Here is a 25,142-nt window from a genome sequence, read left to right on the forward strand (position 1 = left end):
CTCCTCTCCGGGCAGCCAAACCCTCGGCGCAGCGGCGGCGGCGGCGGATGGGATGATTAACTAGTCCCGCGGAGTCCCCCGGTGACAGGAAGCCGGCGGATGTTTTTTTTTTTTTTTTTGGACGGAAGGCCGCCAGGTAAGCGGACTCGTTCGTGCAGCCGTGCGTCAGCGTTTTCCGCGTGTGCGTGTTTTGCGTATCCTGAGGTGGGAGGAAGAGGGAGGCGGACTTCGCTTTAGGGGGCCGGTCCGGCACCGGCACCGGCGACCGGATCCGCTCCACAGAGCGCCGGTGTGTAAAGCGGACGGAGAACGAGGGGGGCGGGGGGGTTCTAGCCGCATCCCTCCGTTCGAACGAGCGGCGGCTCCGGTTGTCGGCGCGTCCGGTACGAACGTGCTGCGACGAGACCACGAGTTTTAGCCGCAGATCAGAAACACACAGTTTGGGATTTAGTAAATTAAAACCCCTTCCCTCCATCACCCCCTCCAGGAGCCTGTGACGGTGGGCAGAATCCTCCACCCTCATCCCCCCCCTCCCGCTCCCTCGGAGACGCCGGTTGACGGGATCAGACGGCCTTTTCCACCGCGGAAGAAGCGGAGTTGTAGCGGAGCAGCTGCAGCCTGCGCAGTTCCGACGCAAACGCGGCCTCCTCTTCCTCCTCCTGCACGCAGCTTGAGAGACTTCACCCGGACTGTCCCCGCAGGATGTGCAGCTGCGTAGTTTGATCTGAACGCCAGACCTCGGTTCCCCCACCCCCCCACCCCCCCACCCGTGTTCGACTGCAGGGACCTTGTGTTTTCCCGTGGCCTCGTCGCGGACATGGGAGACGTGAACAGTAATAGTGGATTTTAAACTAAGCGCGCATCCACGTCGTCCTCTTCCGTCTCCACGCGGGGTGTCCGAGATGGAGATGGAGATCCAGCGAGTCGAACCGGAGCTGGAGGCCGAGCCGCCCATGCACAGCGTCCACGGACCCAACCGGATCAGGCCGTCCTCCTACCGGGCGCTGCGCAGTGCCGTATCCAGCCTGGCCCGGTTGGACGACTTCAGCTGCGAGAAGATCGGAGCGGGATTCTTCTCTGAAGTGTTCAAGGTGAGAGAGAGTGTGTATGTGTGTGTGTGTCCTTTGGAAATCAAGGACACATGTGTTTGACCCACTGATAGAATTAAAAGTTCAGTGGGACATGTGTCCATAGTTCTACACCTCACACCTGTGTCTGATGTTTGATCAAGGGGAATTAGAATTGAGTTTTTTTAAATACAGAACAAATTCATCATCACCTCTGGTTGGTTGATTTCATGTGAGAGGAAGATGCGGCATCTATGGCAACCAAAGCATCCTATTAAAAACAAACACTCAGGAAGCAGAAATCAACTCATCGGCACATGAGGTGACACCGGGGAAATTTTACACCTCACTGTCCTGTTTAATGGCCCTGGAGCTCCACGTGTTCGCAGTGACCCACATGTTTTATAATGCGGACACAGCCAGTGTTTTGGTGTGTCAGCTGATATGGCGAGGACATGGCTCTCCGTCACACGTGCAGTAACTCAACCCCACTGTCTCTGTTTGGACCAGTGGCCTCCATTGTTGTCCCGCCCGCTGTTCACTTGCATGGAGACTAATTCTTGAACGCCTCATTAGTCGTGGCCACATTCTGCTGGTGTGAGAGAGAATCTGTCCTCTTGGACACAATTACATTTGACCTGCAAAAAAAAAAAAAAAAAAAAAACCCAAAAGAGTATTATGGGCATTTTTTGTTGTTTTTTTTTCAATTGAAATGCTCGATGAGGTAGTTTTAGTCCTTGGTAGGGTAATGCAAAGTTAACGGGTGGATTTTCAAGATGATGGGGGAGACTGGAGCATTGGAACATTGGGTGCAGGTATTTTTCCAGTGTTCCACGCAATCATTGTTATTGATTTGACTTTTTAACAGGAAATGTATACAAATGTCTACTCAGCCCAACATTTACTTTGCTGCGTGTGCGTTTGTTAAACGCCAGTAATTTCGGCATCACAACTAGTTACCAATTTTAATCACATTATGCGCAAACTTCTAACATGACCTACCTAAAGGGGAACATTTCGGATCTTAGACGTGTTCTTTTTTGTTTTGTGTTTTTTTACTTGAATAATCCATTCAGAGCAGAGCATTTCTGTATCAAGCACACCTCTTGGATTTTAGCTACTCAATGAAGGATCTGATTAAACACAGATTTGATGATACAATCAAGCAGTCACTGACTGCTGTACAATTTGAGTTAAATGACACATCTTTAAATAGAATATTAAAGTGTGTGTGTGGGAATTATAGAATTATAGAAATAGAATCACAGAAATAGTCAGAATATTTGATATAAGATCAAAGATTATTTTTCCATTCAAAACCGGTATCTAACTTTTTTATAATTTAATGGAAAAGTATAAATGTATAACTGAGTTTTGATCATATTGCAATCCATTTGTTGTTTCTCAGATCAAACCATTACGATGAATGTCTTGCGAGCAACTGCATGCTTGCTGTTTTAATAAAATGGCAGTGTCATGTGACGTGACTTTCATGACTGTGTTCCTGCACAGTTGGAATTACATTATGCAAATGGTCACATGTACAAAGATGGACTGCTTTTCTCCCGCGGACAACTGTGTTATGACCAGTCCGACTGTTTAGATAGGAGACGGAGCAGCAAAGAGTCATTTCCTGGCTCAGTTGTTGGGGTTTCTCAAGTTCCGCCCCTCCAGGAAACTCGTAGTAGGAAGTGGCGCTCAAGTCTGACCAGCCCTTTCAGACCAAGAGTCACATACTAAGTATCCCACCCAATTATTCAGAACCCACATCTCCCAAATATCCTGACACTTGAAGGGGCTCTTTTGTTAAACAAGTCTGAGCCTTTCTCATGAGCTCACGCTCTTCATCGGGCCAAACTTGACTGCAGTACTCCCAAATCCATTTCTTGGACTGATTTTTTTTTTTTTTTCTCAAGGGATTTACTGTATATGTCAAACTATCCAAGTGGTACTTTTTCCTTCTTTCATCCAAATGAAGCTCACACTCCCACACTTTGAGTGCATGATCTTCTGTCATGGGGTATCTTTTCAAGTGTAATTAGATATTTCTCCCTCATATCAGTTGTGCTTCAAACAGGGTCCTGCCGGGTTTGTGTTTCAGAGTGCAGTTCACTGGATGAATGCATGTCTTGTTTTTAGACTCTAGACTCCCACAGGAAACTTTTTTTTTTCTTCTCTAAATCATTTTAATTGGTCCAAATGCATGAGAATGTGTTGAAGATTTTATGGACGCCCACAATACCACCTACAACTGCTCCGTTTTTAAAATGCCCCGGTAATTGAGCTAAAAAAAAAAAGTTGTAGATTTTTATTTCTTGTGTGACTTAAGGGGCACATTTTGGCCTACAGTAATTACTTGAGTATTATCGATTTTTAAAGATCAGCTGAAATAGAACTGGTGTTTTTTTTTTTTTAAATCAATTTTTTTTGAGACAATTACATTTTTACTTGATGGTGTAATGTTGGTTTAGTTTTGCCGTCAGTTAATATGTGACGACCCCATTTGTTCCCAAGTGTTGACTCCAGACTTGAGTGATTGGATAAAGTTGCTCCACCAGCAGCGATCAATCCAGCAGCCCTGGTTTTCCGCTGTCTTTGCGCAGCGCGGATGCAATGAGCACCGTCAGTTTGTGTCTTTGCCGGTGCAGCACGGAAAGCTACAGCTTGCACAGCTTTGCATATGATCAGCCGTGAGTTATCTGCGGGTTGAAACCAAGCAACCGGTGACAAACTCTGCTGTTCCCCGATGTCCCACACAAGTAGTTGAACACCGAATGTTTCTGTACAGAATAAAACCAAACCCATTGGGCTGTCTTGAAAGTATCTTTTACCATGTGGTGCATTTTGCTTTATTTTATTTCTCGCATCTGACATTCGTGCAGTGGGCCAAATGTTTGGTTATTTATTTTCAATATAGTGTCTGGGGGAGTGGGTATGTCTTTGAGACCACGTAGGGCCTACATGGTCCAACACAAACCAAAACCAGAGGTTTCCAACGGTCACCTCGGTCCACTCGGTCGTCTGAAGCCGCTCCTCCAGCTCTGCCCTTTGAATAGTCATTGAGCTTGCAAATGTCACCAGGTTTACCGCTTCCTTGTCAAGTTGTGACTCACATTTTGATTGCCTTGACCTTTTTAATGGTGCTATATAAATGCAGCGCAAGTGTAGCTATTAAAGCATTTTCACATGGCTGACTGTTTTCTTTATGTTGCGAAAAAAGCCCCAGATTTTTCCTGCAGGAAAAAAAACCCTGCAATCTTTTTAGTAATTGCTATCTGTAGTCATTAAAATGCACATACTGCAAAAGGACTTTGAAAAGAGATGACCTGTGCACAGCCAAAAAGGCTTGGGTCTCCTACAGGGACTGTGAGCTTCAGTCCTCAGAGCAGATCAATGAGGGTTCGCTGCAGGCAGAGAGGCCTCCGTGCACTTCACTGTTCAGCAATTGTGCAGCCTTGGGGGAAGAGTGCATGAAGAAAGAGGTGAAAATGGGAAAGGAAGGGGGCACACATGTCAAGACAGATCTTTCAGGTGTTGTTTTTCTTTCTTTCTTTTTTTTTTTTTTTTTTAAATAAGCTTCAAAGTTGTGAGTGTGTGTGTGTCCTGTCCCTTTTGATTGTGTGGAACTCATTACTTCCTTAACTAAAAACTAACCTGAAAGCTCAAAAGCAATAAAACCTCAAATAAATTACACCATCACTCAACGGTTCAGTTAATTGCAGGAAATGTTTGCACCATCTTCCTCTGGGCTGTGGAAGTTTTTTAAAAAAAAAAAAATCTTTCTCCAGCTGTCTCTTCTTCCATTTCTTTGTTAAATCAGTAGGTGTTAGATTTTAACATACAGCAAAGGAGCTGATTAGATTTGCTTCCCGTTTGACCTCTTCATTTACTTGAACCATGGAAAGCTAACAACTCTGTTTTCAAAACAGGATCTTGTCAAAGACAATCTGAGAGTTGGACATGGTCTGAAAATCATTAGGCCTGATGTCATTTGTGCGCGCTGGGGCCCCTCCAGCAGAGGTGTGAACACAAGGGGGCTAGACAAAGGCAGGGTTATCCTGCCTCAACTTGCGCTGGAAATTAACATGACATGATCAGGCACCGCTTGGCATTTTACAAAACACAGGGACGCAAGTGCACCGTCCTTGAGGATTTTTAATGCGAGTGTCATATTTCTGCTCTCTCTTGCTCTCGACCATTTAATTATTTCGAAACAGTACCTGCCAACAAGCGCTTTGCAGTCTTAAAGTGCAGCAGAGGTACTTGTGTGGATGCATGAATCCGTCACTGTAGAAGGGTAATTGTCTCACCTGGAGGGGTTGTTGTGGAGATGTGCAGGGAGTTTCCTGATTTTCTGCCAAGCTAATGGTCTCATTGCTTTGGCTACGTCTTGGAGCTCAACTCTCACTCCTTACTATTAGGAAATACATCAATGTACTCACCATGTTGTCAGAGTAATGTTGTTAATGCGACCTTGTGACCTGGAATGGAGATAAAATTAAATGTGACTGTAGTAGATCCATAAAGAACATAGTAACTGAAATGCTAAAGTACGATATATCGGAAACTTGCAGATCATTACAACTTTAATATATACATTATTCAGGTCTGAGCAGTACTTCATTTCCATTCTTGTGCTACTTTAAACAATAACTACTGTTAAAGAGTGTAATGACCAGCAGCAGCAAAGATTAATCTTAACATTTGAATGACGTCAGAGTTCGTTGGAAATTCATTGAAGGTTAAGAAGAACGTGACTCTTTGTTAGTTAATACAACAACTTAAGGCCAGTACTAACAGTGCAAATGGTTGCCAGTACTCTGTCAAATATTGAATATTAAGCTGTAAACTTGTCATATTGACTTGCAGCTGATATGAATGTTTCTAAGAGAGGCAGATATCTGCAACAAAACAGCCTTTTAAGCAAAAGATTGGTTTGTGAAATACAACCATACAGTATAAGTTGATCAACTTTATTAAATCCTGCAAAGAATTGGAAGGTAGAATTGAAACAGTCATGTGATAACAGTCTAAACAACGTGTGTGTGTGTGTGTGTGTGTGTGTGTGTGTGTGTGTGTGTGTGTGTGTGTGTGTGTGTGTGTGTGTGTGTGTGTGTGTGTGTGTGTGTGTGTGTGTGTGTGTGTGTGTGTGTGTGTGTGTGTGTGTGTGTGTGTGTGTGTGTGTGTGTGTGTGTGTGTGTGTGACACGCTTACATGAGATATAGTGATTAAAATGGAGAGCAATTGGAGACAGATGGGATTTTAAATCATCATGAAACGTCTCTCTCATACACACACACACACACACACACACACACCATGTGTGTCAGCTGCCACTGACAGTGGAAGAAATCCCAAACACAGCCGTGGTGCCACTGCATGTGTTGTGTACTTATAAAGTGTGTGTGTGTGTGTGTGTGTGTGTGGCTGGGACTAAATGGTTTGTGATTTCATCTGCATTTTAATGTGGAGTTGCTTCATAACTTTGTCTTAAGCTGTAATTTTGAATATTATTTTCAAAATATTTAATATAATATTTTGAATAAGTTTTGCTTGATTGTCTTTCACACCAATAATGTTAAATCAGCTGATCATCTTAACATTCATGTTTTTGTATGATTGACTTGATCGATCAATAAATTTTCAAATGCAACACTTGGAAACCTCATTCGAAATACTATGAGTCTTGAAATTATTGTAGGGGGAAAATACAATTTACACAACGAGGCATTCTATTGCCTATTGCATTCTATTGTAAATGTTAGACTAATTATATTCTTCATGCACAGATGAACGCTTGACACAAAATTCCACCTTATTCTCAACGATAAGTGACTTTGACTTGGAGGCTTCTATATTCTACATCGTGTCTGCTGAATATTTTGCCTCTGTTTCCTTTAAAATATGTTTTTTTTTGGTTTTTTTTTTGGTCAAATTTTTGCTTTTAGACTTCTCCCCCCCAATATAAGGTTTTTAATGAGGTCGGAGATCTGACACATTCATCAGGGAAGGTGAAAACAGGCTTCCAGTGTCAAACATTTGTTCTGGAACATGAAACCTGTTTATGGCTTTGACATTGTCTCGATACAATGAAGCGCTTCTGTACTGGCAAAATCATTCTTTTGGGGGGGGATTTTGTAATCCACAGTTTTACAGTATTTAGATACTTGCTTAAAAATTGTGATGTCTGTCAGGTGTGGTGTATGACATATTTGTCATAATTTTTAAAGTAGAAAGTGTTGCATCCTTGGATTCCGGTCTCAAGCATGAGTGTGAGACACAATGCTAGCTGGGACATTCCCATCAGGACATGTTGAGATGTGATCTGTCAGTAAATCCTGGTTGCTGGAACGATGTCAATTCTGGAAAGATAAAACCGCATAAAAAGGAGTGGGAGAGAGAATGAACACTTGGAAGTCGTATAGACAATCTACTATCAGTCAACTTGCGTATGTTTATTGGGTGTTAGCATGAGCGTGCCAGTGCAGACTTGAAACATCAGCAGCTTAGTGTTGCACTTTTCCTTCATTATTTCTCTCCTCCCTCGCTCCAGTCATGGTGTTCTCTGCAGCTACTTGTTTGAAGTATTTAGTTTTGTTTATATTTTTGCACTGTGGCACAAATGCAGAAATGCTGAGCATGTGATATGCCTGTCGTCACTCGAACAACCTTGTTTTCACACGAATCGGCGTGTTTATTACCACGGTCATTTCAACTTGGATCACAGATTAAAATGCGCATTGGCTAGGATTTAGCTATGGGGTTTTATAGCTCGTCCATTCACCCTTCCTTCCACCATTAAATTGTTTTTGTTAAATGCAGTCAAGCATATGTGCATCGGTGCATGTTTGCATTGATCCACAATGAGCCTCATCAGTCGACACGCCGGCCATGTGGTAATCTAAGCCAATCTAGAGCAAGATCACGCCCTTGCAAGGTAAACACATTTCATGCTGTCTGTGCCCAGTATTACAAATGTGTTCGAGTTGTTTATTTACTCGTTTTTTTAAATACTGCATTATCCCATCATGGTTAAAGAAGGTCTTGTGTTTGGTAAGGTTTTGTGGTCCTCCTCTATTTGTTATTGGTAAATGAACCTTCACAATTAAGCTTGTATGGAACCTATTCGGGCTGCTGTTTCCAAACAGCCTTGATCATGATCACCAAAAATAAGGGTGACCGATTTCAAATTTCCACGGTAGGTTGTGGATGACTCTCATCCTTCTGTGACTTCTTTACTGCAGTGACGGTCTCCTGAATGCCATGTGTTCAAGAGTTGTCCATCAAAAACAACAGGAAGTTGACCCATTGTAACTTGCATCATTGTGCATCTGCTGAAACCCATCAACAGATGTTCAGGGCTTCTTTCTGTGAATTCCTGTGTATTGTAAACCCAGAGACTTAAATTGCCTCCCTGCAGGGCCAAAGAATTTTTTTTTTTTTTTTTTTTTAACTGACCAGACAGATTTTCCAGAGTACTCCTGAAGCTCCAGCTGCTCAGGTCTACAGCAAATCAATAAGTGCAACCTCCAACTGTATATGTTAAAACTTGGGGTCCTTTTTAACAAAAAATAAAAATAGAGAAATCCAGCAATAGCATGAGCGAAGTTGCTGTGTTTTCATGCAGTTTGCGCACAAATCTTCGGGCATCTCTGGCCTGGTCCGACTTCAGGTCCCCGACAAAAGAAAGAGCCATCGTTCCTATTTTAGTAAGCGGTGCGGGAAGGGGCAAAAGAAAAATTAAAAATCACAGCAAATGACCGTAAACATTTTAAGTCTGGCTTTGACTGCTCGGAGGCACATAAACATTGTTTGGCTTGTTTTTGCGGGAGGAGACAGGGCAAGGTCAGTTAAATGTTGTTTCATAAAGAACTGTGACTGCGTACCTGGACAGGGATTCTGGGATCAGGTTAGGTTTCTGAGCTCGACACGACCACACAGAGTGGGACCTCCCTGCTTGCTTGCTGATGAGCCCGTCCTGGCTGGCTGCCTCATTCAGTCTCATGCACTAATGCATTTTCACTCCGACACTCACGCTTTTTGTGCTTTTTCACGCTATAACTAAGAGCAGAGCCTCAGGCTGTGGTTCAAGCCTTGTTATTTGTAGGGGGGGTAATTTTCTGCAGTAGATTTCAAGTTCAGCCCCTCTGGGACTTTAATCATATCTCCTCCATACTTCAGTATAAAGCTTGCATGTCAAAACGTAATTTCTCCACATACTGATTCAAGTTTACAGTACTTTATAATCTAGTATGAATCGGCTACAAATATTTCATTTCGCATTGACAGCTTTTTTTTTTTTTCTTTTTTTTGGGAGGGGGGGGGCATGGCGCATGTTAGTGTCAGCTAACGGCTGTGCTCATCTGTCAGATAAATGCCATAACAGTCCTCTCAACTATACATATTTTAGGTTCTGTTGCTATGAAATACAGGTTTTGAATGGTAATGCAGTGGCAAATCATTGAGAAATATGTAAGGAGTCACTTAAGCTGGCTAAAGTGCTGTAATCGAGGTTGTCAAGCAGCTTTGGAGCTCAAGAACTGATAGTCAATTTTGCATTAAAGAACAGAAGAAGACGGAAACCTTGAGACGACGACCCCCTTTATGGGTCTTTTAAAACTGCTCTCCATTTAAATAACGTTTATGACATTAGTCACTACTTTGCAGCCTGTAGTACAACTTGATGGTCACTCTGCAAATTATAAGCCTGATTCATGTAAAATAAAACATGGCATATGTTTAATCGCCAGTCCAATATCAAAAGTCATCACCCAGTCAAACTCAGTATTTTTTAGGAAATCTAATTTTCAATAAATTCCCATGATGCTATCAAAACAATGGGTATTCCCAATGTACAACTGTCATGACCTCACTGCTAACTGATTTTTAAATTTATTTTGTTTTCCCCTGCCGACTTGTAGTCCTGCAGAAACTTTTTATTGTAAAGTGACCCTGACATTCATGAGGGGGAAAGCAGACCCGCAGAGTTGACCCGCCGGCCACAGGCTAAGCCAGTGTGTAGTCCGTCGAGTGAACAAAACCGCACTTGACACGCTTGCAGCGCTGCAGCATGTGATTTTATTCTGTTAGTGGGGAGAGAACTCAACAACTAACAGTCGGTTGCCATCGATGGCTAAAGTGTCGCCGCACTCAAAGATTAAACTTGTATGTGGTTGTTGAAACTCTTGTCCCCAAACCAGGGGCATTACATTTGGTGCTGTTGGAGCCTCCACTTTTCTTGGAAGGCTTTCAAGAAAATTTGAAAGCCGCACTACAGGGATTCGCCCCCATTCAGTCAGAAGAGTATGAAGTGCAGTTGGGCGCTGATGCTGAGTTTGCAATGAGTCTTCCAGGTCATTCACCAAGTCTTTGAGTAAAGCTTAGATCTAGGCTTAACTGAAGAGAGATTATTTTTTTTCTACCTTCGATATCAGCAGTGGTGTTCGGACAAATCAAACCCAGAGTGACCGCATGTAATTTGATAGACAGAAAACCTGAAATGCAAGTCCAAAGTTGTTGTAAACCAAATAATTTGTCATTTGAGGCATCCCGTATCCCCCTGCGGCGGTTCTCTTACTGTGCTCATCAGAAGGCCAGTGCCTTGAGTCACTTGCAAGACAAGCTGCGCAGAGAGTCATCGCCATGACAGCGCTTCATGGCTCTGTCTAGTTGCAAAAGTAACAGGCTTCCAAATGTTGAGATTCTGCAGGTTCTTGCAAGTTTCAACTTGCCCGGCCCGGCAAATACGCAGTATTTGCTCCATACTGGCCTTTATGGTCTTTTCAGTTTTCAATACAGTGTTGTTTTAATTCCCCTGAGGAAAGGATACACAAACAGATTCAACTGTTTATGTATTTTTGTCTAGTTGAGAATTTAAAAATACATTTATTTTAGTCTCTGTAAGTAAGCTGTATAGGGAGAAAAATTCCCCACATTCATTTGTTTGCGGTATTTAAAGTCTTTCCTCCTTAAAAGAAATAAAATTAAATTTAAAAAAGTCATAACTACAAACCACATGAATATAAAAAGTGATAAATTATACATGGGGAAAAACTGGCTCCTTTGTCAAACCAGAGTATAGTTTGGTATTAGAAAATCAGAAGTATGTATGTATGTATGTATGTATTTCTCCCTACACAGCTCACATACACAGACTAAAATATACTGCTCAAAAAAATAAAGGGAACACTTGAACAACACAATGTAACTCCAAGTCAATCACACTTCTGTGAAATCATAGTGTCCACTCAGGAAGCAACACAGATTCATTTTGACTTGTTTTAAGGACATTACATCAAAGTTGGATCAGCCTGGAGTTTGTTTTTACACTTTAATTTTGAGTGTGATTCCTAATCCAGACCTCCATGGGTTGATACAATTGATTTCTATTGATCATTTTTGTGTGATTTTGTTGTCAGCACATTCAACTGTGTAAAGAGCAAAGTATTTCATAAGAATATTTCGTTCATTTAGATCTAGGATGTGTTTTTTTTAAGCGTTCCCTTTATTTTTTTGAGCAGTGTAAATGTATTTTTAAAGTCTCAACCTATATAAAATGTTCTGGACATAATCTAACCCGAAACCTTGAAATCAAAGCTGGTTTGTTCCTTCTGGACCTTGTGCAGTTCTTTCATCTGCCTTGACCTCCTCTGTCTGGCTCTGCCTGGTCGGGCCTCTGGCTAATGACAGACGTCGCTTCACATGCCGGCTGCTCAGATGCCTGACATTTCCTCTTCCAACGGCGGTCTCGAAGAAGAAATTTAAGGGTCTGTCTGGGTTTGCGAATTTCAGGAGTGTATTTGTGTATGTGTGTGAGGTCATCTTTTCTGCTGGCATGGACCTCTACATCCAAATAGCAAGTATTTTAGTTTTTTTTTTTTTTTTTAATTTGCTGTCTGTTTGATATATTGCATGTGAAAATCCCTCACGCAGGTCCTGTTTGCTTTGCAGCCTGTGAAAATCAGACAGAGAAATCACATATCTGAGTAAAGTTGTCTGAATGATATTTGAACATGCTGGTGTGTCGCTCTTTTAATGAGTGAAAATGTGTGAGGATATTTGTGTTTTTTTTTTTTTTTGTTTGTTTTCTCCTCACCCATCAGGTCAAAAAGTATTGGACCTCCAAACTATAAGAATAAGAACAACTTTATTTATCCTGAAGGAAATTGTTGTGCCAGAGTTACAAGAAAAATATAACCATGATAAATAATAGTAGAAAATTGAATAAGCAGTAAAAAAAGGAGAAAAAGAAATACAAAAACTATAAAGTGTCCTAAGTAACAAGTGAAAAATAAGGAGTGCACAAGAGTATGAAAAAATATTGTACATGTAGCTGTTATAATTGCAGTTGCTGCCTCAGCAATCAGCTCACCTTTGCAAATAACCAACTGACATGAGTTAGTGTGTGTAGGTGTGTGTCTGGCTGACTGCTACGGATCAGGAGAACAGAGAAACATGTTAGAATTTCTCAGACAAGTGCCAGTGCAATGTGTGAGAAGCAAATAGGTGTTAAAAAAAATCCACAACCCACTAGTGCTCTAACTCGCAAGATAAATCCTTTTCCATATAATTGAGCACACAATATTAAACCCTCGAGACATTTTGAGAATTTCTCTCCGCTGGCTGACACCAAATCGCTTTGTAGTGTAAATGTTTTAGAGGTGAAAAATTAGATTTTTGTGTCAGTGGGCGCACTGTAAATGTGCTTGACGATATGGAGTAGTTACAGTTTGAGAAGACTAATTTTACTGTTTCATTTGAAACAGGCTACAGAGGGGTAGATCTAGTTTTTAAACTTTATGTCGAACATCTCTGAGAGAAAGTGTGTGTGTGTGATTTGCAGGAGCGTATCCATGCATGTACAGTGTGTAGCACTGCGTCACCGGCTCGGTCCACAAGTGCCTGCGTAGGGAAAGGATTGAGCTGTGCAGGGATTGACTCACAAAGTGTGTATGAAGATGAAGAGGGTAGTTCTCACTCCCGCTGTGTGTAAATGGCACACACACACACACACACACACACACACTTGAGCTTGATCTCTAATGGGTTTTGTGGTTTTCCCGTCACCACTTTGATCCCGAGCCCAGCTAATATCCAGGCCAGTGTGACACTTTCTCCCTTCTCTCCCTCCCTCGCCCACTTTTCTTTTATTACACACTCATGTCACTAATATAGACATAACCAAAACCATGAAATCTACAATTCCACTAGAAAATGAACTGACAAAATGAATTTTATCAGCTGATGCCAGATGCGAACAGTGCAGCCCATTTATGGTCTTGCCTACAAATTGATGAAAATACTCTTAGTATTTAGTGAAATTTACAGTACTAGAGTTTCCTGGGATACCTAAAGATAAGTCAGTACCCTTCCCTCCAGTGGCACAATGGGATTTACATTTATGGACTCGAGTGAAGTTGTGTGGATTTGCAATGAAAATATGCCCTGCAAGTTCCCTGTAGAAATTCTCTGAGATAAGAGAGAACATGGTGACCATTAAAACCCTGCAAACAGTGTGTTCGCATTGTTATTGTAAGCGGGTTTGCATGATAATGTCAGCATTTAGCCCAAAGTGCTGCTGCGCCTAAGTATGGGTTTATGGCTGGAGGCTGTTAAGCTTATTCAGAATTCAATGTGCATTTTTGTTGGTATTATAAGGTTCTGAGGGTCATTACTCGGTGGTACTAGTTGTAAATACATCATTTTACTGATTTATGAAAATGTGCATTTCCTCTCATTTAGAATTGCTGTGATTAGGCCAGATAGCCGCCACAAAAAAAAAACATAAACATTGAAATAATGAAAAGAATGAACACTTGGGATACACACTAGGTTTCTCACTTCACACACACATACACAGGGAGACTCAGGCTTCGCTTACAACTTCCGATGGCGTGCACTCGACAGTATTTTGTCTGTCTGCTAGGACTCAAACAGCACCCCGAGCAAATATGCACTAACATGTAGCCTATGGGGGAACATGTCCCGTCACCAAGGTTACCATACCAGACGCGCTCAAGGCTATAGAGCAGGTCATGGCAAAGAAGCAGCAAAATAAAAAGAGGCTCGACACAGTCTTTAGATTGCTTTATTATTCTGTGGAAATAGTTTGCCTCTGTTACCCCTTACATATTTGTGAGTAAAAACTTGGTCTCAAAGGCAGAAGTGAATAATATTTTATATCCTTTCGCTTTGTGTTTCAGGTGCAACATCGCGTCTCGGGTCAGGTGATGGCTCTGAAGATGAACATCTTGGCCAGTAACCGAGCGAACATGCTCAAGGAGGTCCAGCTGATGAACAGACTGTCACACCCCAACATACTCAGGTATACAAACCACTTTTTATTTATTCAACCCGCCCAGGTGCCTGTCCTCAGCACAAACATTTGGGATGCAGTTTTTTTTTTTTTTTGTCCCATTGTACTTATAATCGGTGACGTTTTGTTTGTCTGCCTCCAGGTTTATAGGCGTTTGTGTCCATGAGGGACAGCTCCACGCTCTGACGGAGGTAGGATCCCTCGTTTGACGAGCGAACTTGAGAAATTGCGCTTTGAATTTCTGATCACTTAAATCGCATGTAAATCGGCATCAACGGCGGTCACGTAACTTCCGTGCAACCTATGATCACGTGAACTCTGAGAGGCAGAGGCCAGGCAGCTCATAACATTTCACATTGTTCTTATGTATGACTGGTGGACCTAATGTTTCCATGGCAACCGAGCTGCTCAACAGTGAAAGATGAGGGGATTAGGCAACAGGACACCAGATTTGCCCGTACCTGTGTCTCCCTTCCCCGTTGTAATTTTAATGACACAGAAAAGCATGTTAAAACTTGCGCTAGTGCCGCTCAAAACATTTATGACTAACTCAAACAGCTTTAATTTTATCGGAAATTTCCGTTTGAATATTTAAATGTAATTCTAAAATACCATTGTCGGCCACCAACGGTAATCTCACCAAGCACCGCGTTCAGCTTTGAAACCAAACGTGGGAAGTACCTGGACATTTCAACTCAGGATGTGCTGTTTGGGAAAACCCAAGTCCTGCTTGTGTTTTTGTCTCAAGTACATCAACGGCGGTAACTTGGAGCAGCTGTTGGACAGCGACGTGTACTTGTCGTGGGGGGTGCGGATCAGCCTGGCTCTGGACATCGCCCGGGGGCTGCAGTACCTGCACAGCAAGGGCATCTTCCACAGGGACCTCACCTCCAAGGTGATGACGTACAAACACGCATGCATCAGTGCTCACATACAGGATCCATACACACACTGTTCATATCGGATCCTCCGGAGGATACGTGTGGGTTGCACACACCGCTTCACGCTAATTAAACTCTTATCTAGCGAGCTATATGAACACCTTGCACGTGTGCAACTATAATGGATGTTCGCATACGCGGCAACATAATATTGCCGGCAATAATTATCATTCTGCCAGGAAAGGAAACAGACGTGATGAACAAGTCATTGTGTGGCAGCAGGGCTCGCTCAGTGTTTTTGACGTTTACTCTTAAGAAATTCAGAAAAGAAAGACCATCTGCCACGATGTGATTTACCAGTGATTGCATGACTTGGACAATGGGGAACTTTCCAGGTTAACAGACATGATTAAATGATGAATCCACCTCTAGTGTGGGCCTGAGTGTGTATGACAATTTGGTGGTGACGCTAATTGAAATTCCCAATTCTAAAGTCTACATCCGGACAGATTATCCTTATTTTTGTTTACCTATTCTTTCCTATTTCTTCATTTGGCTCGTAACCTTTGTTTGGTTCTTTTCAGTGTCATGAAAATCACCTTAAAAAAAAATCAAATTCTCTGTTAAAAGCGGAAGCAAAAAGTTAAAGACTGTGTGATTTATTTGTTTTCCTGATTTGTCCACACCCAAGCAGATACTGTGATAGATCTTTTTGTTTAAGGGGTGGAGTGGTTCAGGTGGTAGGATATATCCTATCGGAACCAAGAGTTCTTTTCGATTCGATTCTCGAGCTCCTCCTGGCCTGTCCAAGTGTTGTTTGGCAAGACACCGAACCCCTAAATTCTCCCCTGGGCGCTGCTTAGTTGTTGCCCACTGCTTGTGGTTTATCCATGATTGGTAAAATACAGAAAGCAATCCCTCCGCAAGAGATTAATAAAGTATTCAAAATTTTAAAAATGAAATCATTCAAGCCTTTTTTATTTCTGAATCATTTTCACATTCTTCCTTTTTGTCAGCTTCCTTTAGCATTCTCTATATTTTATTTTCTACCTGCCAAGCCCAAGAAAGGAAGTGAGAGTCATTCCTTGTTAATTCTTTGTTTAAATTATATGAGCGCTGACCTACAGTAGCCTCCCTTTTCCCACCAGTGTGAAGTCGTTTAGGGTGACCTCTGAACCTCTTTGCAGAACTGCTTGGTGCGCTGGGAAGGCGGCGTCTGCTCGGCCTTGGTGGGAGACTTTGGATTGGCAGAAAAAATCCCAGATTGCAGGTGAGTCACTAACAGTCCATTCGTCAAAATGCCTATCGCAGAAATGAGATTTTAGATAAGACGCGGTCAATAAATGACATTCCTTCACTGTCTTATTTACCCTTCATCTGTCAGTGAGTGCACATCAAATAGCCACCCACGTGTCTCAATTTCTCCATTGGAAAACGGTCAGCGAAGACTCGGTTACTTATAAAAACATAGTTTTGATTTTTTTTTTTTTTTTTTTCTCCCCTCCCAAAGTACACATCCTCCCGCCATTCATGCTCCTGTGGATCTATGATTAGAAAAAAGGGAAGAGGAAGGGGGGCGGACAGGCAGGTTTGAGTCATATGCGGTGTCAATATTTAATCTCACTGGTCTTTGGTCATTATCTTTATTTTATTCTCTTTACAATGCAGTGGCATTCTTGCAGCCTATTTGCTCCACCTCCACTTCTTCTTTCCGCAGAGGAGCCGGGCTACACCTGGAGCTCTGGCCCATCACTTGTACCCTGACTGATCAAATCCTTATCAAATCAATGAGTATCAGAGCCACAATGGAGAGCGTGCACAGTTGTCAACAGAGAGAAATAACCCTTGAGCTTTTTCTGATAGTATCTGGGAGAAAAAAATCGAGCTGAAGAAGCTTGTGCGTATTGTATTGTTGTGTTATAAGTTCACGTCGTCACGTCTGTAAGTAAAAAAATCTTAAATACATCAAACATAAGCTTTTAAAAAAATCAGTTTTCTTAAAACTTACCACTGGGTGGAAAAATTATCTTTTTTTTTTTTCTTTTTTTGTAATAGCCATAGAGCTGGATACCACCTGAAAATATTATGGATTCTGCTAAAATTCCATGAAATTAGACAGAAATTACTGAAAAAGAAAGATCCTATGACAAAGTCTTGTTGAACTTGCTCCACCTTTGCCACACGTACATGTGTGTTTAAGATAAAGCTCCTCAACAGTGCATTTCCGTAAAATGCTTTTCCGTCAGTCTCCGAAAATGGATATTCTGGTTTAATACATAGAAGTCATTGCAGTTGTAAAACAAATATGCCAAGCAATATGCATAAATCTTGTTTGTCATCTGGCTTCGTCTGACCCCATTAAACCATGCCTATAAAAATCCATGACTCGAACAAGACGGCCTGACTCCTGGATGCATATTTCTGCTCCATAAGCTGCCCAGCAGCTGAAGACGACACAGCGCATCGGCCGACTTGTCAGCGGCTGCTGCCCACACGTGTGTTCTGTCTTCCCAGACACACACACACACACACCCTGTGTCTTTCAGTAAGCAAATGACATGGAGTGAAACAAGGCATCTGCTACCGAACCCCTTCCATCTGTGTGTTGACCTCTGATGGACTTTGCCACCTTTTTGAGTTCAACGTATGTGCGTCATCGTCTCAGGGGAAATGTTGAAAAAGCAAAATAATGAAAATTCACCTTGCACCTGTATGTCAATAAAAGCTCCGGTCAAAATAGTGCTGAAGTTTTATAGGAAAAACAGTAGTGCGACTTACCCTCTCTGCGACCTTTGACGGACTCTCCAGATTTTTTCGAACCAAGTTTTTTTTGTTGTTTTTTTTTAAAGTCTGAAGCAGAGAGGTGAAAAAGAAAAGTAACTTGCAGCATGGTTTTTGCCAAGACTGTCCCGTGAAGCCGTGTAACGTGTTTTCCGTAAAGTGTGCGTCAAATTCCCACATTCAGAGCCCATCCTGCACATCGGAGTGGAGTAGTTTAAACTCACTAGGTTTTTAAAGCTGGTCAGACCTGGATGAGCACAGCGTGGCTGAGACTTGTTTGAAATGTAAAAGTTACAGTCAAAAATACAAACCCTCACATGGAAACTGACCGTTTTGCTCCACGTTTGACAAACAGCTGGTGATTTGTATTTCTCCCTCCTTCAAAGGTTTGTTTGCCTTTTTATTTTAGTCAGACTCTCTCATACTCTGCCTGTTTGTAGCTGAGGATGGATGACGGTGACAACCCTCCTTTAGTATGTGTTTGTTTTGGAGTGCTACCACTGTGCATGTGGCACGGAGAGAGGGAGGGAGGGAGGGAAGGAAGGGCGAATGGATGGATGGATGGAGGAAGGGAGGGAAAGGAAGAGAAGAGATGAAGGGGGTTTAGGAAAAGCATTCCAAATAAGGTCAAACTATTCCAGTCCTCCTCTTTTCCCCTCCCTCGCCTTCTGAATCGCTCCTGTGCTTCCTTAAACAAGTCACTTGTCATTTATTCTCCCGCTCATTCTTCCGATGCGGTTATTTGTTGAGATCTGATCATTTACGCACTTTCAATCATCGTCCGTCTCCGAGCTGCCCTCTACTTTCTCGTTGCTGTCTGAGGACTTCTCCCAAGAGATGTTTATATTGGAGGCCATAACTGTGTCTGCTCCCACCGTCACTTCCCTTTCTGTTTTTTTTTTTTTTTTTTTTTTTTTTTTTTGCAGTACTATTACCCACAGTAGCCGATGGAAATAGCACAGAGAGGAAGTTTCTGCCAAGTGTTTGTGCGTGCGCGCATGTGCAGGCAGGCATGTGTGCAAGCATGTAGTTTGTCCTTGCACATTCTTGTCTTTTTTTTTTTTTTTTTTTTTTAATTCCGCTACATTTGCACAAGGCTTTCACCCCATAACTGAACAAGACACTGCGGTTTCTCAGTTACAGAGGAAGTGCATTCTCACGTTGCATCAGGCTTGACCCCATAAGACCTCCGTGGGTTGGATTGAACATTTAATGTAAGGGGAATGATTGTTCCTTTTTTTGTTTGTTTCTTTTGCTCTAAATTACTGCTTTCCTGGATGGGGTGCATTGATGTTGGGACAGTACATTTAAACTGTCAACAAATGTGTGTTTTACCCCACGTGTGTGTGTACATATGGTTTTGCACCATTACCAGCTCTGCAAAAGCAAGGACTGGTATTTGGGATCTTTAGCTTTTGTATCTTTAATATGGTTCCCTCTGCAGCAAAGTGCAGTTTTGATGCACACACTTTCACTTTTCTGGTGTTTCCTAAATACACTTCAATTCTGCAACAGGAAACGTGCTTATGAGTTTAACCCGACACCCGCACAGCGATCCAGAGACAGGGCACACTATTTCAGGGTTGGAGAATTATTTGTTTTTTCAAGCTTCTTATGCAGTCACTGAAGTTTTCATTTTCTTCTTACTGCCTACCGGTTTAGTTGTAAATCAATGTAAATTTCTGTCCATTTAGAGTGGGTTTTATTGCCCATTTTCTGAGAGAGGACAGACTGTTTTGGTGTAGTGCAGTGTAGGCAATGAATGGATGCGATGTTTACTGGAAAAAAATGTTTCTTTCTATATAATATCCCCTTGTTTTTAAATCTGTTGCGGAAGTCACTTGCATGATTTCTGTCTAAGCAGCCTCTAAATAAGTAACATCAAAAAAACTCCTTGTGCACCTTCATCTCTCTTCCTCCCCTCTCCTACCTGCAGCGAGGAAGAGGACCAGCAGCATCTGGCTATCGTTGGCTCCCCCTACTGGATGGCTCCGGAGGTGCTGAGAGGAGAGGTGTATAATGAGAAGGTACTGACTGATCCCTCTGCCCGGCAGCTGCATGTTGCAAGAGTTCAAGGTCCACATTAGGTGTGATGAAAGCTGATCCTATTAGCCGAGGCAACGGGTTTTCAATAATCAGTTAAAGTAAGGGGGGTGGGGGGGCAAACAGAATTTGTGTTGTGCAAGAGCTGCAACTCTTGGCTCTGGTCACTAGTAATTCTGCGCATATTGGTTCAAATCTTAATTTCAGGTTAGGTCCGCGTGTGAGAGATCGTTTTCTTTTGTCCAGCCTGCTTGCGCTTAGAGCTTAAAGCAGATCCACGGTGTATCATTTAAGTAATACAAAGACCTTCTTGTCAAAATTCATAAATGAATCCCAATAAGACCTAACTGGTCCGTCTTACCGGCCTAAATTAGAAAACGAGTAGGCTAATTACGATTAAAAATGAAGCAAATCCGTTTGCGATCATCTGTCCAAGAATGCAGTCAATGAAACGTCACACCATTTTTTTTTTTTTTAGGCCAGATGATCGGATCCAGAACGCAGGATAAGATAGACTTTATTTGTCCCACGATGAGAAATGCAGTTGTCAAAGCAGCATTGCAGGGTAGAGGTCGGCAAGTAGTAGTCACCGAAGGATGTTTAAATATGGATATGGACACAAAAAGATAGACTATGTACAGTATAAACCAGATCTGGGCATTTTACAGCCCGTGGGCCACATCCGGCCCATTTTGCAATTTATCCGGCCCGTTAAACTATTTACTTTGAATATTAATAAGTATTTTCAATCAATATTGATTTAGGAAATGTATTTTTTCCTTTTAAATTTTTTTCCTGCAATTTTTCCAAAATGTTTTCGGTCGGTACATTTATTATATTGTTGTTATTATTAATGATGATTTTTAAAATTGAAATAAAATGCCAAAAAAAATGAAATATCTAAATTGCAATTTTCATTTTGTTCACCGAGTTGGCCCTTGCATAAAAATCAAATAAGAAACGTGGCCCGCCAGCCAAAACAATTGCCCACCCCTGGTATAAACACTAGAATCAAAATACAAAGATGAAAGAAATAACCACACGAAATGTGATCCAAGTTTTTGTGTTTGATCCGTGTCACCCCCCTCGGCAGGTGGATGTGTTTGCATACGGGATCATCCTGTGCGAGATTATTGCGAGGATACAAGCCGACCCTGACATTATGCCACGGACTGAGGTACCGGTGATAAACTCTTTCAGCACCGTCTTTTTTAATTAAATCGTGCACGGCTTGCTTGATTGTCCCTTCTTATGTGACTGCCTCGTGCACACACCCGCCATAAACCTGTTATCGATGATTAAGATCCTGTTGAAAAACACTAACGTTTCTCCTAGCTGCCATATACACCTTTTATAGTGGGTTGCATTGAAATATACAAAAGCGCCTCACAGCAGCAGGAGGACAAATTTCTGAAAGCGTTGACAAATACACAAGCACAGATAGCCATTGAAACTATTTCCATGCCTATTGTTTTCAACGTTTTTGATGTCTTTGTAGAAAGTTTCACTGATGTTTTTTTGATGTGTATAACACCCATCAAGTTTATTTATTTTTAGGTTCAAATAAACTTACATTTTTTTCAAGATGAAAGGGAAAATTCATCAATATCCTTGTTTTGTGCAGGACTTTGGCCTGGATGTGGAGGCCTTCCAGCAGATGATCGGAGACTGTCCTGCAGACTTCCTTCAACTGGCCATTGCCTGCTGTAATGTAAGAACCCCATTTTGGGAAAAAAAATAAAACAAAGAAAACCCCCCCTGATTTCTGCTTTTTAATCTCCCTGGATAAAGGCTGAAAGGGGTTTTGCACTCTTAAATGCAAAAAAAAAAAAAAATCAAAGGTTCTTCCCTTCAGATGAAGAGATTTTTGTCCCTCTGCATCATTTTGGTGGGAGAGACTAAATTAAGAAATAAATGAATGCTGATGTTAAAATAAAATAGGAGTGAATTGAGTTTCACTTATGAAGCACAAGTGGTCAAAAAATGATCTCGATAGCAAAGTGTTGATTTCATCCGAACTGCCGTAGGAATGCCGACAAAGTCATCAGGTTGTGTTGAGCAACGGCTTTTCTTTGAAAACTGTTCTGTTCCTCTTCTATTCGAGACAAACCACATGTTTTCAAAATCCAGCAGTTTACAATAAAACAGTCGAGACGGATGAATCAACAACACGTTTGGTGCTTTTTATATTTCAGGGTCGCTCTGCTGTATTTTAAGTCGATAGTATATGTGCTGGACTGTACTTAAGGTGTTTCTTCTCCCCTGCAGATGAAAGCTGAGCTCCGTCCGTCCTTCTCGCAAATCGTGTCGGAGCTTCAGCGGAGGCAGGCTGAGCGAAAGAAGAGAGAAGAACAGACGGCTAAAGGTGCGGAGCCTGGCTGGAGCACCGATATCCTGCGATAAGTTCTGTTTATCAGTATGATGACGTTGGTTTCTTTTTTTTCTCTCTCTCCAGAAGCTCTTTCTCCGACAGTCGGGCCTCTGCGACGGCGATCCTTAGGCCTCCCGCCAGACCCCCGCCTGTCCCGCAGCAAATCGGACATGCTGCACCCCTCGGACACTCCTCCCGCCGTCACTTTGGCTCCTCCCACCCGGGTCAACCCTTTCTCCCAGAGAGAAGACCTCAAAGGCGGGAAGATAAAGCTGTTTGACACTCCAAGCAAGTCCGTCATCTCCCTGACCTTCACACTGCCCCCTCCGCCGGACTCCTGCGACGCCCCCTCCGGACCGGAGGCGGACGGCGCCCACCTGCCCCGGAGGCACCGCCGCTGCCACTCACTGCCTTGCACGCCTCCTCCTCACCTCACAGCAGCGCCCAACACCGTCCTCAGTGAGGAGGAGTCCCCGGTGGACAGGCTAAATGATGAAATAAGTGACGACTGTGAGGAAGAGAGACTGTTGGGCGGAAAAGAGACGGGGGAGAGGAGTGAGAGTCCCCAGGCGGCCGACTCCGGCGTTCCTCTGTCACTTGAGCCGCTTTCGCTGGACCTGCAAGGCCAAGAGAAGGATGACGAAGAGGGTGAACCCATGGATTGCACGAGCTCCCCGGACACACTTGAAAGCACTTCATCGCCTTACTTGTGTCCCCGTCCGGCCCACTCCACCCCCCTCCAGCCCACCTCGCCTCCCCTCTCAAACGGCTGGGGGTCGGCCGTCTCCAACGGGCCCCTGCGCTTGCCTCCCCTCTCTCACCTGGACAACGATAAGGTGGTTGTGAACGGACCCCTGGGATGGAGCGACGACGCCACCTCCACCAACAACAACGGCTACCACTCCCCCTCTCCCTCCAGCGACCACGCCGGCTCCTCCCCGTATGGCTCCGGCAGCGGCCAGTCTCTAGACCAGGAGGAGGTGATCTCCTGCCCGGGCTGCTGCTTGGTCGGCCTTCGCTTCCCATCGGTGTGTCTCAGAGCTCCCCCCCGGAGGAACCCCTATAAGAACCTAAATAAGGACCACGCGGCTTCACGAGGGCTACTTTGCCCAGGGACTAAAGGCTTGCCCCCCTCCGCCACCACCACCACCAGCCTAGAGCCGGGACTAGCCTTGCCTGGAGCTCAGACCTAAAAAAAACAAAAAAGACCGTCCAACCCTGCAGAACTACTCACTACTCTGGAAAGAAAATGTGTCTTCTTAAAGATTTGCACATGTTTTACCACAGCAATACCCGTCCCATTTTCCAGACACGCTCCAAGGTGCAGCATGGCCATGTGGAGTTGGAACGGCTTATCTTAAACACACTCCAGGCTTTAGAGGTTTTTCGTTGTCCGTTTTGTTTTTGTTTTTTTTTTTTTTTAGGTTGGCTGTGTGTCGCCCTCTGCTGGGCCGAGGGCAGACACTACCCCCACTTGCGTGCAACTACAAGACTGAATTGTCCAGCATGTTTAAAAAAAAAAAAAAAAAAAAAAAACACGAAAACTCAAGGCAGTTGGACTGTGTGTATTTTTGGATGTAAAGAATGAACTGATGATGAAATGAGGAATGTTAAGCTTAGTATTAATGTTGCAATGATTTTTTTTATTTTTGGTGCTGTTTTGAATGACAAGGCTGTGTTTTGCTTTAACCTCTAATTTTCAAGGTAGGTGAGCGTGTGTGCGTGTGTGTGTGTGTGTGTGTGTGTGTGCGTGCGTGCGTGTGTGTGTGTGTGCATTACACCGTTCTTTTTTTTCCCTAAGATCTATGTTGCCCTCTGGGTTGCCTGGTTAAGCACTTCAGCTGTACTGCAAGGAATTAAGGAAGCTATTGATATCTTTATTACTTTGGGAATGAATGGTCAAAGATCTGCTTCAGAGATGTACATTCTTATTCTTATTTAAAAGATGGCATTGAATAAAAAGATAGAATGCAGCAATGACCTCTGTGTATATTCTTAAGCGCTGAATACCAGTAGGAAGGGCCCTCGTGGTTCTGTCACTGTTTTTGCTAGTTGTGGTTTGTATTGGTTTATTCTTTTTACAAAGTGAAGTTACCGTCCTTCACAAAATGCCTTGCCTTGAATGAAATCCTCATCTCTCCACCCCTTCAACATCTGCCTGATTCTACTTGCAGTCATTTGTAAACATTCTGCACGTGACCTTCCTCCTTCGGTCCCGGAAGCGAAGATCTCTTGTTTACTTTGAACCCTGGGCCAGCTGTTACCATGGCGACACCAGGTGTGAATGCTCGTGGGTTGTTGGGGTAATTTCATCCTTGTTTTCCTGCTCATCCTCATTACTGGTAAGTTTCCACCTTAAATTAAGTTTGGAGAAGAAGATGTTTTTTTTTTTGTTTTGTTTTTTGCTTGACAGTGAACAAGCTTCTTATACGCTATTTCTGTTTCATCAGATTCATCTCCAGGATGTTCTCAGGGTCAGCTGGGGTCTGGGAATCGTCTCCACGCCGGTCCAAACGCCACCTGCACCGTGCAGATGAAGACGCAGGGGTGAGCTCGCTTTCAAGCAGCTGCGATCATTTTCATTTTATAATTTTTCTGATTTCTTCCAGGAATTAATTTAATCTTTATAGTAGCTATGATATCTAATAAGATTAGTGTTCAAAAATGCAGATACTTGGTTAATT

At 42.9% G+C, this 25,142-nt stretch overlaps 1 protein-coding gene across 1 annotated transcript; it reads left to right on the plus strand.

The window, feature by feature from the left end:
- tesk1b (testis associated actin remodelling kinase 1b) lies at positions 1-24,427 on the plus strand. The gene is made up of 11 exons (XM_086166563.1): positions 1-136; positions 488-1,091; positions 14,270-14,391; positions 14,525-14,573; positions 15,131-15,277; positions 16,451-16,533; positions 19,981-20,071; positions 21,181-21,264; positions 21,712-21,798; positions 22,356-22,452; positions 22,543-24,427. The coding sequence occupies exons 2-11, from the start codon at positions 903-905 to the stop codon at positions 23,649-23,651; spliced, it is 2,058 nt and encodes a 685-aa protein (XP_086022689.1). The 5' UTR covers positions 1-136; positions 488-902; the 3' UTR covers positions 23,652-24,427.
- Positions 24,428-25,142: the final 715 nt, after the last annotated feature.

This window comes from Fistularia commersonii, chromosome 19 (assembly GCF_037954325.1).
Source record: "Fistularia commersonii isolate RoL2024-O1a breed Wild chromosome 19, RoL_Fcom_v1.0, whole genome shotgun sequence".
Taxonomy (NCBI): domain Eukaryota; kingdom Metazoa; phylum Chordata; class Actinopteri; order Syngnathiformes; family Fistulariidae; genus Fistularia; species Fistularia commersonii.

Coding starts and splice junctions, on each gene's coding strand:
- tesk1b (XM_086166563.1), top strand. CDS start 903: ATGGAGATGGAGATCCAGCGAGTCGAACCGGAGCTGGAGGCCGAGCCG. Junction 21,265..21,711: donor ACATTATGCCACGGACTGAG/GTACCGGTGATA, acceptor TGTTTTGTGCAG/GACTTTGGCCTGGATGTGGA. Junction 22,453..22,542: donor AGAAGAACAGACGGCTAAAG/GTGCGGAGCCTG, acceptor CTCTCTCTCCAG/AAGCTCTTTCTCCGACAGTC.